The sequence below is a fragment of the Lipophrys pholis genome, assembly GCF_963383615.2.
Source record: "Lipophrys pholis genome assembly, chromosome: 3".
NCBI classification, from domain to species: Eukaryota; Metazoa; Chordata; class Actinopteri; order Blenniiformes; family Blenniidae; genus Lipophrys; species Lipophrys pholis.
Window position 1 is genome coordinate 3968124 of NC_137627.1, and position 15319 is coordinate 3983442.

The 15319-nt window shown below is 41.4% G+C and overlaps 2 protein-coding genes across 2 annotated transcripts; one reads left to right on the forward strand and one right to left on the reverse strand.

Moving 5' to 3' along the window:
• Positions 1-307: 307 nt before the first annotated feature.
• On the reverse strand, positions 308-6302 carry thpo (thrombopoietin). The gene is made up of 5 exons (XM_080459102.1): positions 6050-6302; positions 4911-5032; positions 4624-4710; positions 3288-3452; positions 308-1657 (listed from the first exon to the last, which is right to left on the reverse strand). Exons 1-5 carry the CDS (start codon positions 6060-6062, stop codon positions 1514-1516), a joined length of 531 nt encoding a protein of 176 aa, XP_080315228.1. The 5' UTR covers positions 6063-6302; the 3' UTR covers positions 308-1513.
• Positions 6303-9446: 3144 nt separating this feature from the next.
• On the forward strand, positions 9447-14234 carry LOC308107014 (fibronectin type III and SPRY domain-containing protein 2). Its single transcript, XM_080459101.1, has 5 exons — positions 9447-10212; positions 11144-11174; positions 11266-11349; positions 11485-11715; positions 12677-14234. The coding sequence occupies exons 1-5, from the start codon at positions 9850-9852 to the stop codon at positions 13135-13137; spliced, it is 1170 nt and encodes a 389-aa protein (XP_080315227.1). The 5' UTR covers positions 9447-9849; the 3' UTR covers positions 13138-14234.
• Positions 14235-15319: the final 1085 nt, after the last annotated feature.

A 15319-nucleotide genomic window follows, 5' to 3' on the forward strand; every position in this document is an offset into this window, starting at 1 on the left:
CTTAGAAAAAAACTATCTCCCAACTGGTTTAGTCAGTTTGGAGCTTCGAAACCACAGCATCCATGTTTGCTTGACGGCTTCTCTACAGGCACAGAGGTGCAGCATTAGCGGGCGTTTCACAGCAGAATGACTGAAATTAGATCTGAAGCAGGGATCCGCAACCTTTATGATCGAAACCGCCATTTGTGTGATTTTCTACCAAATCCAATTTACCTGGAGATGCAAAACACAATTAACCTCTAAAATTAGGCTGACACCGCTTCTTAAGTTTCATGTATATATTAGTATGGAAATATTTACAAACACTGTGTCTTATGTTGATTTTATGAAGTTTCAGTTAGAATTTATCATGGTAAACACTTACATTATGTTTTCAGCTATTTCTGTACATGATGATTTTAGTGTTTTTATTCTTCTTTTACAGCATTTTCAGACAATTCTGACATTTTAGAATTGACTTAATACTTTATTAATCTCAGAGGACTATTTCTTTAACCATTGTTACACACAAAATAAATAGAAAGGAAGTTGAATATCAAAGGATAAAAATTAAATAAGTCATTTTAAATGTTGATATGTACAAGGCTTAATAGTGACTAGTATAAGTCACAGAAAGGGTGAAATTAAACAAAACACAGTCAACACTATTTACAGGGATCAGTTCTAGTCTTATGGCCACATGAAGGAAGGACATTTTTACTTCTTTTAACCATTTTTATCTCTTTTCTCATCAATTTTGCTTGGTTTATTTTTTTTTCATTTTACAAATTACAGTCATTTTGAAAATGACTGCGGTGTGTAAATAAAGTAAAAATAAGAGAACAATGTTTGTTTAGGTCTAATTCAGTGAAAGCCTCAAGGAGCCACTTCCAAAATGTGGCGCCAGAGCCGCAGGTTGCAGACCCCTGATGATCTACAGTCTTGGTGAACGTTTCACTGATGCTGTGAGAACAGAGAAGCTTTCAGTTCTTGAAGAACACAAGACATTTCCCCCACGGTCCTGCTCCTGGGAAGGTCTATTTGAATGATTCAAGTTCATGCGTCTTTCTTCTCGCCAAAATGTCTCTCGATCAGTCCAACTCTCTAGTCCAGTTTGACGTTTCCTAACACACTTGATCCTGATGACGGATGACGACACTGAGGACCCGGCTGAGGTACTAACGGGAGTGTGGCATCATGGTCCAAATTGTCCAATGAATCCATTTAGGACCAAATACTCGTAGCTGAAAAGCCGACCAAAGTGGTGCTTCACCCCTCTGCTGATTCCTTCACCCAGGAATGTCTCCACCACCTCTCCACACTCGTTTCTTCATCTTTTCTTTCAGGCATTGTAATCCTCTTTGTCCCCATCATTCTCCGTGTCCGATCTGGCATCCCAGCCTCCGAAATGTCCATTTCAGGCATTGTAATCCTCTTCGTCCCCATCATTCGTCCGATCTGGCATCCCAGCCTCCGAAATGTCCATTCGATAAAATAGACACCAAGTCTTTTGTCATTTCAAGTCCTGTGTTTCTCAGCAGATGCTGCGTTGGACGTCAACAGCGAAGCGATCCAGCTTTCCTCTGAGGAAGCGTCGGTACTCTGTCAGCACTTGGGTCAGGTCGGTTGGGCTGGAGCAGTTCTGCACTTCAGGAGGCGGCACTGTGGTGTTGTCGTCCTGTCAAATGAAGCAGGGCTGGTCAGGTATGTTGGTTCAGCTGTTTATTTTTGACATTTGATGGGTATGACTGTTTAAACATTGTCCTCAAAAACTGCATTCCATTATGTCCAAAGGGGATTTTGAGTTAGTTTGTCCTTAATTGATTAAAAAAAAGAAATGCACTGAAAAATTTGAAATAATAGTGATTGCAAGACTAATTTCTGCCTCGTGAAATATGGTTCCCTTGTTAATGCAAATAACTACTAGAACAGACTACAAGAAAAGCACCAAAAAGTGAAAAAAGTGAGCAAATTTCACATTTTCAAAAAGTTGAATTTGTAATTCTGCTTCTCATTTTTGTTCCTTCTGCTTAATTGAAGAATGGTTTTGTGCTAACGACAGTAAATGAACGAAAGCAGTGAAAAACGTGCAGATGGAGCTGTAACATCCTGTATGCTTATCCTCATGGCTTATCCTTTTTACTTCTCGAGAGGAAGTAAAAGCGTACTCAAATTTTTTTTTTCAAGGTAACATGATGCATTGTAGTGAAGTTCCAAACATAAAGTGACAACATCTTAAAGGAGCCGGCTGAGTGTCAAGCAGGACACAAAAAAGAGAGAGTGTGAGGCTGTGCAGTACACGTGTTTGTGCAGTTTTGGCTGTGTGACAGGCAATAAATAGTACATTTTTTCATGGTACAAGCCAAGTTTTAATGGGCCTATACATGCATACATGTGCACAACAGCTTACACACCCAATGAACTGGCAAATATCCAATCCCTGTGATTACGACTGGAGGTTGAAATATTTTTTTTTTACATCGAACCCAACTATGATGGTTTGACAGGGTATGACATTTCATAGCAGGAACTTATTGACACCTTAACTGTTTAATTTATCATGCTCTAATCTTCATCTGACACATACCGGTACTTCTTTTCTTTTGAAAAATTGTACGTAGTGCAAAAACATAGAAAAGTCATATTACCCTTATTTCTTGTATTCTTACCAATGGTGCAAGCACTACTAGATGGTTCGTTATAGTTTTTAGTTGTGGAAGAACCTTCTCTTTATTTTGGAGTTCCACAGGGTTCTGTCATCAGACCTATATTTTTCACATTATACAGTACTTCCTGTCGGGAATATTTTCAGAGAACATTCCATTAACTTCCATTGTTATGCAGATGATACACAAGTCACTTTATCAATGAAACAAGGTGATACTGATCAACTTGTCTTTAAGACATAAAAGCCTGGATGAGCTGTAATAGTCTGCAGTCGAACTCAGATAAAACACACCATTATATCTGACTCCTAAAACACCTGAGAAAGAATTGATCTAAAAATCAAATAACACAGAATTTATTTTGACTGCCCTGAAAGTATGATATTTATCATTTTAGGTCTTAGAAATATTATAAACAACCAACAAAATATGTGATCAGGTGACATAAATATAAATGTCCCTCAATTTAGTTCACTATATAGTGACTGAGGTTCATGATCTCAAACAACGTTGGCCAGCTGCCATACTGAGGGGGCAGACTGGAAGGTACAGAGGTACAACCACCACTGCCACGCAAAAGTTACACAAACTTATACACTGTGCTACCTGCTCATGATACCAGACATTATTTGAAGTTTTTACCTGTATATGAAGGCTGTTGACAATAGTCCAGTGATTGACGATGCTGCGCTCCAGTTTCTTTAAGATAGAAGTATGGCATTGGCTCGTGACTTGTGTTCCTATATCTTGAACTCCGCTTTTAAACTCTTGCAGGTCCCCCAGTACCTCCAGACGTTTCTGATGGAGCTTAGGAAGCAAACACAATAAACAATTTTACAATGTGATTTATAAATAAACTCCCTAAATTCCATATATAATGGTCAATAATTGCTTCTTGTCATTTGTTTCCTGTTAACTCTAAAATAATATTTGATTTCCTTCTTTTAAGTGATAAATATCTTAACAACCAGGCTCCATTCTATCCTTAAGAGCTGTTCGTCCCATATCACCCCAGAACATCACTTTGTGCTCAAACAGTGCCGACCTGCAGGAGGTTCCTAGGTTTTTTTAAAAGTACGTTTCAGGCTACTTTCATGTGGAACCAGCTCCCAGTTCCAGTTAAGGAGGCTGGCACAGTTAGTTAAGGTTAAGCTGAAGTCTTTTGTATTTGATAAAATGTACAGTCAGGGCTCATTCAAGCCAGCCTGCGCCATTTTCTAGAATCTGCTTTCGGTTTAGATTGCAGGGAGACCGACACTGACCTTCTTTCCTTCCTCTCTCTCCATACAGTGATGTTTCACAATTACATCACTGACACATTCTGTATTGTAAACTTTTGTCCTGCATTGTGATGTATTGAATTGTTAGTTTTTAGTTGTTTTTTTTTTACATTGAATACAATAAATAAACTAAACTAAAACTAAAATGTTTGTAGAAATCTGCTTCCCCTTTCACAATAATTTCCTTTTTTATTGTTGTTATGGCAAAAATTCTAATTAAAGCAATGAATTGTTCTGTTTATAAAAGCAGTAAAACATGCAATACTTTTTATGGGCACTGCATCAGTCAGAACAACAGAGTCGTCATGTTGCAGAAGAGCTTTGGCAGTTGATGAAGCCAGATGTGATGCAACATTCCGGGAAGGTATTCCAGTCTAAGTGTTGAGCAAAACTTTGCCAAAATCTTTTTTTTTTTTTTTTTTTTTAAACAAGCCATAGCCACTTAATGTGTTTCTTAAATACTTGCCCTGATGCTGTGAATGAAGCTTTGTACCGGTTTGACAAGTACTATATGAATAATCCAAATCAAACTCCTCTGTCAATGGCATTGGAAAAGCCCTGCTGCTCAGACACAAAGTTGTAGGCATTGGAAAAGTGAATCAACAAGAGATGAAGCCAAACTAAACTCCGCAACTTCTCACTTCCTGACAAACACAATGCCCGTGTACCTTCTACTGTGGACGTCCGGTTGTACTCACAGTTTTATTTGCCCAATCTGTGGCCTGTATCCCAACACGGGGCAGCTGAACAGGAGAGGAAAAGGCTTCTGAGGCCATGCAGTCAGCCTGAGGAAATCAAATAAAGTGTGTCATACACGGAAAAGTGTCACTATTCAGTCATCAAAGAGAATATAACTCCGTTTCAACAGATCTGAAGGCATGGACCTTTCTAAGAAAAACTTTCTCTAAGAGATGATAGCTCTTGAAAGAAAATAACTTTTTCTCTTCTCACGACTGAAGTCACTTGATTAGTTTCATGGTCTCACCTTGTCCTTAATCAGTTTCATCATATTTGTCCTTGTGTCATTCTTGCACCAAAAGTCAATGGATCTTGCTTGGACGTTGGGCATTAGGGTGGAAATCACTCCCATCAGCAGCAGCAGGAGTCCTGGAGGTGCATCAACAGCAACACTGATGACATAGCTCCAATCCAATCCAATCCAATTTATTTATAAAGCACTATTAAAAACAACTCAGTTGACCAAAGTGCTGTACAACAATATAAAAATACAATTATAAATACAACAATACAGTGGCAGCACAGAATACACTTATAGCAGTAAAAGTCAACTTCAACACTGGTTAAAAGCCAAGGAGAACATGCGTGTTTTGAGATGTGATTTAAAAACATGAAGGGAGTCAGCCTGTCTAATGAACAAAGGAAGCTCATTCCACAGTTTGGGACCAACCACAGAAAACGCTCGGTCTCCTCTTAGTTTGCGATGCGTCTGGGGGACCGAAAGCAACGCTTGATCAGCTTACCTGAGTGAACGTGCTGGGGAGTACGACACGAGCAGGTCGGACAGGTAACGAGGGGCAAGGTCATTAAGACATTTAAAAACAAATAACAGAATATTAAAATCAATTCTAAATTGTACTGGGAGCCAGTGCAGAGAAGAGAGAATGGGTGAAACGTGATCATGCTTTCGTGAGCCAGTCAAAAGGCGCGCTGCAGCGTTCTGAACCAGCTGCAGGCGTGTCAGTAAGGACTGTTACTCAGCAGGATGAAGAATTTTACCTGTTTAGGACTCAATATTTTATTTCTTCTTCTTAAATTGCATTGTCTTTCATCCAACAAATGCTCAAGGCAGGCCCTGACAAGTTGTGTATTTCTAAATCTGAGTGTTGAACTTTAAAAAAAAAATCAGAAAAAGGCAAAGAGTGCTTTGTTTTTGATGACATGAAGAATATTGTATAGCCTGTCAGACTGAGGACTCCTCCTAAAGCAGTAGACCTGATAAGGAGACTATACATTTGTGCAAAGTTATTTTATGCTTTTATGACTTTGGTCTCGAATTATGAGGTGGAACATGTTTCATGTTTATGCACCGACACAAGTATGCATTCATCACGGTGACACCCGATCTGCCTCCCCGCAAATAAGAGTAAGAGACAGTTAACTTACTGCTATAAGCCATAACCCTTTCCTGGATGCATGTTTTCCCTCGGCTCTGGTTTCTCAACCTTCATCGTTCTCCTATTCGATTTCCCGGGAACAAGAGCAGAGTTTTGGCACTCTCAAATCGTACGGTGTCCAATCAGAGCCGCTTGATTCCAACCATCAAAGCTTTGAGTGAAGTCCCAAATCACACACACGCACAAGCTCTGGCGGAGACGCCATTCAGCTGCTTTCTCTTTGGGTTGTTTGATAAACTGGTGAGTCAGGCGTGACGTGCGGTCGAGCTGCAAGCTTTCAGAGTAAGCAGGCGTGTGTTTGATTTAGTCCAAAAGTTAATGTTTGACTCATGACTGTCAATGCAAATAAGAAAAGGAGAGGCACCATGTAAAGGCAGGCTCAGTTAACCAGGTAGTGGAATAAAGGGGGAATTGTGCTGATCAGATCTGTCCTGTATTTGGAGAAAGGGTTCATCAGGGCTTAGTTCCCAGAAAATTACAAACAAACAAACAAATAAATACAGACAAAAATAAAAACTTTTCAGGATCTAGAACAGACTATTACTTTTCTTTTGAGTATTCCAGCGTTTGTATGCCCGGTTACGCGACAACGTCGCTCAGAGCCGCTGAAATAGTAACTTTCTGAAAACAACTCTCAAGTTGGAATTTTTTGAAAACGACTCCATCTCCGTGGAAGTGGGGAAAACGGCAACTTTTCCAAAGCTTTGCTACTGCGCACACTTCATCGTCTGTCCGTACGAATGTCCCAGGTAATCACTAGTGAATGTTTATCACACATTTTGTGTCTGAGCAAAAATTTTTTGCACGTCTGTATAGTCGCTGACACCACGGTATTCCTTTGGAATTAGCTTTGTCTTTCTGTGATTTGTGTGCCTTCTAATTTGATTTTAAAATATAAATATAAAAACCACAGGAAACACAACATTTGACCTGTTTGGTTCCCACCGCCATTGTGGTCAGATAAATACTTTGCTCTACACACCCACATCTCATTATGAACTAACAACATGAATTAAAAGAAAACCGTCAAAACAGCTTTGGTTTCACCTTGATTCGTGCTCTCTATGGCTGTGTGAGTGTTGAACAATCAAAGGAGGAAAAAAACTGTGTTGACAGATTTTTCAAAAACATCATAGTATTTCATTGTCTAATGCTGCAATCACACAGTTACGGTTCACTTGAATTCCCATGAAGTGTCGCCAAGCTCATGCCTGAGAGGATTTACGCTCTTAAAGTGTGTGTCTGTGCTCGTTTGTGCACACTACGTCGGTGAGTTTTCCCACACATTTGTCATCTTTAATTGCTGCTTATGCACATGACAACAAATGTATACATGGCATTCATAACGGCAGTTCTGTCACTTCTTCTGTGCTCTTAACAGTTTTCTACCATCTCAAAGTACAGCCGACTGAAAGAGTATTCAAACTGCCAAAGTTTTTATGGGAGAATTACTCAGTTATACACAACACACCGTGTTTCACCTGATATCACCCAAACAGTTGTAATATTTCATGTCGTTACATGTTTGCTCTCTGAGAAGTTAAATAAAGTAAGTGACTCTTTTGGCCCGTTGGCCATAACCGGCTGGCAGGAGGCTCCAATCCAGCCCAGGGAACGACCAAGCAAAAGGTAAAACTTTCAAAGAATACACAGATTTTTTTTTAGACAAATTTCTTTAGAGTAGCAGACACGGCACAACACTGAGGCCTGAGCTGAGCTATCGGTGATGCTGCCATGAAAGCGAGCAAACTAGCATTACAATTAGATCCGGTTTAAACAACAACGTTCCAAGTGCTCACGCCTTCTTGGTTCAAGACATTTTTCGAGTTTATACGGCAAAGTCAAAACAATGACTATCTCCAGATAAAGATGTGGATGAGTCATAATTTCAGCTTAACTGCACTAAATCCGAAGCCATACTTATTGGCACCCCTCACCAGGTATAATCATCCTACCATAACCACCATCTCCTTTTGTGGAGATTCATCCTTCATCTCCTCCAGGCTGGACTACGGCATCGCCCTCCCCATTGGGGTAACCAGCAGATGTTCTAGCTGATTCAGAACAGTGCTGCTACGCATTAATGCCTCTAGGGAAACATCCCACCTTACCTCAAATAACTCCTCACACTGCAAACCCCAAACCGCAACAGAAATCAACACCTCCTCCAACTCCCCAGAGCCAAACTGGGACATCGAGCCTTTTGCAGCACGTCTGTGGAGCTCCCGACCCAGCCGCCTCAGGACTCCACAGTGGCTGCTTTTAATTCAATTCAACTTTATTTATATGGAGCATCATTTATGAATTTAGCATTCCCGAAACTTCAAACAGGAAAAAAGAGCCTTTGCTAGAAACCCAGTCTGCTGAAGGAAGTGTCCTGCATGCCAACTTCCCACAGTGAGGCATGATGGAGGGACCATCATGAGCTGTTGCTGCGCTGTCGCCTCAGGGTCTCGACACTTTACATACTGAAGAGAAAGCAATGGCCAAGTTCATCAGTGTATCCTGCAGGATAATGTCAGGGACTGTCCACAAGCTGTGACTTAGTTTAAGTTTACTGATGCAACAGGAAAATGTCTGCAAATCTACTTAAAGCCCGGTTCCAGTCTTGGACTTAAATTCAACAGAGAAGGTGTGGAATGAGTTCAGAGAGCTGTTCATAGGTCCAAGTTTCCTCCTAAGCTCCGATCAACAGTTACTGGAAGAGCTTTCCAGAGAGATTGCTGAAAAAATAAAAGATTAACCAGTCATTTAAAGTGTGGTGCAGTTTCTTTTTCCAGCAGACTGAATGTTAAATTACTCTGTTTGGTCAAGACATGAATATTTTATGTGGTTATTTGTCACTGACCTGATATCAGTTACATGATAAATGGTGCTGTCAGGATAAATATACCGTCATTTTGCCTTCTGGTTTGGCTTTCGGTCATTCCATGGAGAGTACTTTCCAAATGGACTGAGTGATAAAACCTACATTTTCTGAAATTGTGTTTGTACTACTTCTTTTGTTTACGTATCTGTACCACATGAGAGCAGCCCATCGACCAACTTACTCAATTCCCCATTACTTTTGAGGGTACAAAGATTTTTTGTGGTAATATCTCCACAGATGAAGGAAGAAGCAGAATAGTCAGAGTACAGGTGTGTTGTTTGGGAGTGTGTTTGCACTACTTTTTGTTCCCCAGTGCTAAAGGAGTTTTTTCAAAGTGGCGTGGCTCGTGTGCCTGGCATTAACAAGCTCTTTGTCAGCATTTACATACATTTATAAGCGTGTGCAAGGGTCCTTTTCCAAGCATTGTCTCTTGGCTGTGCGTCTGTGCAGGAGGAGCCATAACCATGGCAACCTCAGTCACAAGTACCTTTCACAAGCCCCCCTCTTCACATCCACCACTCTCCGGCTGTCTTTTATCTGCAAAGCCCCTCTGCTCAACGCACCCACCACAGTCAGCACGAAGGCAGAAAGGATGGCACAACAGGATTTCTTGATATCTCTTGAACAGCTTTATTCCCTGTGGTCTAAGGCTGGGTTCAGTTTTCGCCATAGCGGGGTCCCTCTCTACCCGGTGGAGCGTCTTTACGATTTTCTGGCCAAAGGACACCTTCAATAATATGTCGCCTTCCTGTCAGAATGGACGGTTGATGCTGCTTCTGTGGAGACTAATTGCTGAGACTCAGGTTTTGGGGTTAGCAAGAGAAATATTGATTCTTAAACGTCTTCTTAACTTTAAAGCCAAATGTGTTATGTAATGTATATCCAGACTGTGTAAAGGCCCTTCTAAATACATTTCAAGGATGTGGGGAATTGCTCGAAGGGAAGAAGAGGAGGAGAAAGACTGCTTGCGGCAGTTCCTCCACTGTCCTGCTTGCAACCGAGGTTATAACATTGCCCTGATCTTGCCGTGCTCTCATCCGATGTGTGCTCGCTGCGTGTCAGCCGGAGAGGAGGCCAGATCGTGCTGGCCTTTCCGCCATGGTTTTCCACGGCTTCCCTGCGCCGTGCACTGCCCCTGCTGTCGGCAGTCTGTGGAGCTGCCGTGCCAGAAGCAGTCGTCCGCCACCTCTTGTCTTCCAAAACATCCCACACTGAGGTCCGAGCACATCTGCAGGCGGGCAGCTATGGAGGGGAGATTACCACCAGGAGATCAATACGTGCAGGTGAGACATCCAGATATAAATTTAATTATACCACTATGACTTAGTCACAGGGTTCTTTGTTGCCATCACCATTCTTTTTTGAAACAATAACTAAAAACAGTGCCTAAGAAGTGATTTTTCAAGCCCTCTTAAAGGTTTTCAGGCGACAGGTTGGGAATATTTTTGAGTGACATACGTACACCACATACCGAACCATCTACTGATCCTGAAATCCATCCATCCAGATATACATGGATAAATGGATATACATGGAGTACAACAAAGATACATACAAACGTCTCTAAAATTATACATACATTCACGATTACGTTATGCATAAAGACATCCATAAAGTCATTCATAAATAAATAAAATAAATACCGCACAGGCAATAAATATAAATATATCATACTCTGACGGACTCTCGCAGTCTATAGAAAGTAAATTTTTGCTATATTTTAAATCTATTTTGGCACAGGGAATATATGCAAACTCCTCACAACAGATCCCCTTAACCTTCCATTCAAACAGTCATATTGCAAAGAGGTGAGCCAGGTATCACCACTGTTCCATCTCATTAATCATTTTACTTATATTATTATTATCTGCAATCATTTTTTGAATTTGAGGTCTGACAGCTCCATTCTGAATAGCGGCAATTATCGTACAAACTCACCAAGTCTTGACACCAACAATTAGAAGAGGTGGTGTTGTTATTTCTTGGTAACTACCTTATTTACAACATGCCATACTGTATACTGAAGAATGAGACCCTGAGGATTAAACTCAATGTATTATCACAGGATGCTCATGAACAAAGTGGACAAAGAGGAAATACAGTTAATTGTCCTTCAATTACTTTCTTCTGCCAACTGCACTTAGAAATTCTGTCATGATATCTTTCCTTCTCTATTTTACTCTTTCCAAACACCCAATGCTAAACTGGATGCAGGGAGTCACATGTGAAAAGACACCGCACCAATGTGAGTATGGCCTTCCAAGTTTTGAGAAATATTCCAAACCACATGATGTCCATGGTTAGGACAGAAATCTCTGTATTCCTGTCTGAGTCAGGCTCCTGTGCTGCAAGTTCCTCAGTCCCACCATTGGATGGCGTGATAGACCTGCAAGACGAGGAGATGGAGCAGTCTGTTTATGGTCAGCGATCTTATAAAGGGGGGGTTTAAGCCCTCCAAAAAAGGCATTACAGGGATGTACTGAGATGTATGAATGATCCTGGCATACCTTCCAAAACCCTCCTCTCTTTTCTGTTCTCAATGTGGTCTGTTTTAGGTCTCCGCTTTGCTTTGGACCCTTCAAGCAGTCATCCATCCCTCCATCTTTCCAACTCTTCCCTTACTGTCATTTACCTTGGAGAGACTCTATGTGCTCTATCACCCAAAAACAACCTGACAATGTGCCCTGACCTTAATGCCTTGCCAAGCATTTGTGTCGATGTCGTGCTTGTGCAGGGGCAATACTACTGGGAAGTGGATGTCTGTAACAGCTCCATCTACAGGATTGGTAAAATAAGTTCCTTGTTTTGATTGGTTTCTTGCCCATTTGTTTATTGCTTCCAGAAACCTTCATCATTAGTCAGCAAGACTCCGCTTGTTTAAGTGCACACTCACACTGAATATACACACATGCTTGTAAACGGACGTCATCAGAGAACTTCATAGTTCATTGTGCCACCAAGAGGTTGGACTGTTTACAGACTGTTGAAAATCGGTTATAGGGGCAGAAGCTAAACTGACGATGCTGACAAAAATGTGCCTGTTGGGAGAAATGAGTCTGGACCAAACTTTAGCACAAGATAAAAAGACTCCTCACATGTGTTTAAAGGTTATACTATGTCGTTTATTTTGGTACTTTGGTCATTTTCGTCATTACACTGAACAACAATCACAACACAACAACCTTCACAATCAGTTTTTCTAACGCCAGATTGCAAGTCATCTCCTGAATCCACTGACGGCAATTAGGCCCCTCAATACACATCTATTTTAAAGCAATTATTCATTTGGCTTGCAACGGACAGTAATAAGTAAGAGGAAAAGGCAACCTTTTTGAAAACACTACTAAGCTCATTTTGAAGACTTTAAAGTCCAGGCTTGACTTTACTTTCACTTACTCCTGCCGTCCACCGAAAAAAGAAAATAACTACCGAGATTTCTACCTTCTGGTATTCATTTTGTAATGGTTAGTAATGCCACCAATACCATTACATTGTTTTACACAAGATAATGTTTCAAAAGTTTTTGCTTGTGTGACAACATCATGTCCTTTGGGATACAGTAAGCTCTGAGTTGCAAGTGGTGGGTTTTGTTTACATTTATATCAGTCAAAAACAATTTGATTACTGTAATAATCTTACAAAGAGTACCTCCTAAAGTAAGGACAAATGCTACGGTGGGGTTTCATCTGTGCTCATCTTTGCAATGCAAATAACAAATGAGAAACTTTGCTTTTCCTTCACTTGTAGGTGTGAGCTCACTGGATGGTTCCGGTGGCTGGTGGCTTCAGAGGCACAACTTGTCTGACTGTGTGGTTTATGATGGAAGGTGCGAGTGCCTTCGCACTGTCCCTCCGCAGGTCAAAACGGTCGGGGTGTTTCTCAACATCGGAGGGGGGACCCTGAGCTTTTACAACTCTGTGACCCAGGAGCATCTCGCCACACTGCCCACCCGCTTCCACGCTGCCGGAGTGATCCCAGCTCTGGGTTTGGGCCAGGGCAAGCTTCGTCTTCGCTGCGGCCTCCCTCCTCCCCCCCATGTGTTTTTCAGCAGGGACTCGGCCTACAGGGGGCCTCGCTCTGGCGGTGAAAGTCAGTGGCGCAGGGAGGTTTCCTTCCGGTCGGTGATGAAAGTGATAGAGAAGTTTGAAGACCTTTCGCTGGCAAACTCGGACTCTGTATCCAATTTTGGATCGTCAACTACATTGTAGACGTTGGGAGTCCAGCGGCTTTTCCCAGTGGTCAACGAGGACACGAAGCTCAGTCTGAATGAGAAGAGCTCCACAATTTTCTATTCAATGGAAAACCTGGAAAAAGCAGCCACACTTCTCCTGTGTGGCTTGATGTTTGACTGCCATTTGAAAGGCAAATTTTTTTTTTTAATCTTGAAGGACTCCCGGTTGCCTCTTTCCTTTCACTGCATGACCCCGGACAGGCAATTTACTCTCTCCCCAGGACCCAGGCCTTTCACTTGGCTGAAAAACCCCCTGCCGGACTGGGCTCAGGCCAGAAGGAGTCCTCTGCCGTGTGAAGTTTAAAGAAAAGGGTGGGTTTTCACCAGCAGGGCTCCTAGATTTGTCTCGGGGTGGTGGTTGTCAGACTGTAGGGGTCCGGTCTGTAAGTGTGCATGTGGCTTACGGGCTCTACCTTTGCTTAGTCACTCATGCGTTTCGGTGTGTGTGTGTCCAGGAGGGAACAATGTACATGGAGCTGGGGGTGAGATGATGAGGCGCGAGTACAGCGACACCCGCGGTGTTGACGCAGAGCAGCGTGGACAGGTGGTAGCATGAGTTTATCCCACGGCCTGTTTTCGATAGGACAGTAGGAGCTGCCCTTTTCTGACCCCTTTGGACACCGCAGGACTCCAGAAGACTTCAAAAGGGGCGGCGGGGAGTGGGAGAACAGAGAGGGAGAAAGAGAAAACAGCATGCATGAATTAAAGACAGCAGGTGACGAATTGGGCAGAAAAGGAATGAGCTGGCAGAAGGATTCCCGAGAGCTTTCATGGCACGGAGTTCTAATGGATCATCTGGCTCCAGCCACACCATGTGAGGATTGTTTGAAAGTAGCACCTTTCACACATGAGCACGGTGTTTTAACACTGAGCCTTAGACCCGCTACACTGGAAAGCTCAATGGTTCCTTTTTATTGCATCCATTGTGGTACCTGTATAAATATCTGAGCATGCACTTTTTGTGGTTAATCATGTACTTACTGAGCTTGGTTTTCATTTTTTTTCCATTGAATAAGGCAAAGAAATGTTACTCTACTGCATATTTAACATGACGTGAATAAAGCATTCGATTGTGTTTCGTTCGTTGGATTCCTGATGAAGCTACTTTAATATTTCGACCCATATTAGACGTGAACCTGTCAACTACATCGGAAATAATAGGACTTCAAAATTGCACATGCAATTTCGTGATTGCCCAGTAGGGGCAGAATAGTCTGTTCAACTTAACCTCTACAAACTGTCACTGCTGATTCCGTAACATAGAATGAATCAATAAATATCCATAATATAATTTTTAGGGATGTTTGTGTCTTACACAATCTGATTGCTGGCACTGGGTGGTTATTGTCAATATTATACAATCATGTTCGACGTAGATTAGTGTAACTTGACGTTTATGAAGAAAATAATCAAACTTTCAAACTCTCAAGCCTCAAGTTTTATTTGTTTATACTTTATTTTTAGGTAACACTGCAAAGAAACACATTGGAGGAGAATTTCAATACAGCTGAAAATAATATGGTGTTCGGTTGCCAAACCTATAAAACGTGTCTCCTAAAATGACTTTGTTTGTTTCATCATAAGGCTTTCTTTCTGCAGTTAATACAAGATCCAACGGGTAAATCACACTGAATTTTCGTAGAGCGATCCAGTCCAATATTAACATTCATGATGACGCCTACAAAAACACGTCTGCAAAATCAAATATGTAATGTCCTTTTAAATGCTGGACTTTGGCATTAATCGGTCCTAAAATGTGGTCTGAATCCCACTAAAGTTACATGCATGAACAGAGACAATTTTCTTGATCTAATTCAACACAGGCAACGTTAATATTTCACAATATGGACTTTATTTTGCTAGTTTGCCAATGAGTGCAAACTGTTGTCAAATGTCCGCAAATCAAATAGTTAAAGCAACTTTACAGGATGCATTTCGTGCTGTGACTCATGATGTATGGTGAATATGTCAAGAATTCTTGATTTGCTGGAAGGGGTTGCAGAGTCAACTGAAATAAACTCTCCACAACTGGAAGCCATATTGTACCGTAGTTAGTTGCAGCCAAGTTTGTCTCTAAAGTTATTAAAGTAGGCGTGTCAAACATTTGACCCCCAGACCAAAGGAGATTATAGAATTTATTCATACTGTTCTAGCATTTG

Coding starts and splice junctions, on each gene's coding strand:
- thpo (XM_080459102.1), bottom strand. Junction 4,711..4,910: donor TGAAACTGATTAAGGACAAG/GTGAGACCATGA, acceptor TGATTTCCTCAG/GCTGACTGCATGGCCTCAGA. Junction 3,453..4,623: donor CAGATTGGGCAAATAAAACT/GTGAGTACAACC, acceptor TTGCTTCCTAAG/CTCCATCAGAAACGTCTGGA.
- LOC308107014 (XM_080459101.1), top strand. CDS start 9,850: ATGTGGGGAATTGCTCGAAGGGAAGAAGAGGAGGAGAAAGACTGCTTG. Junction 10,213..11,143: donor CAGGAGATCAATACGTGCAG/GTGAGACATCCA, acceptor AACTGGATGCAG/GGAGTCACATGTGAAAAGAC. Junction 11,716..12,676: donor CAGCTCCATCTACAGGATTG/GTAAAATAAGTT, acceptor CTTCACTTGTAG/GTGTGAGCTCACTGGATGGT.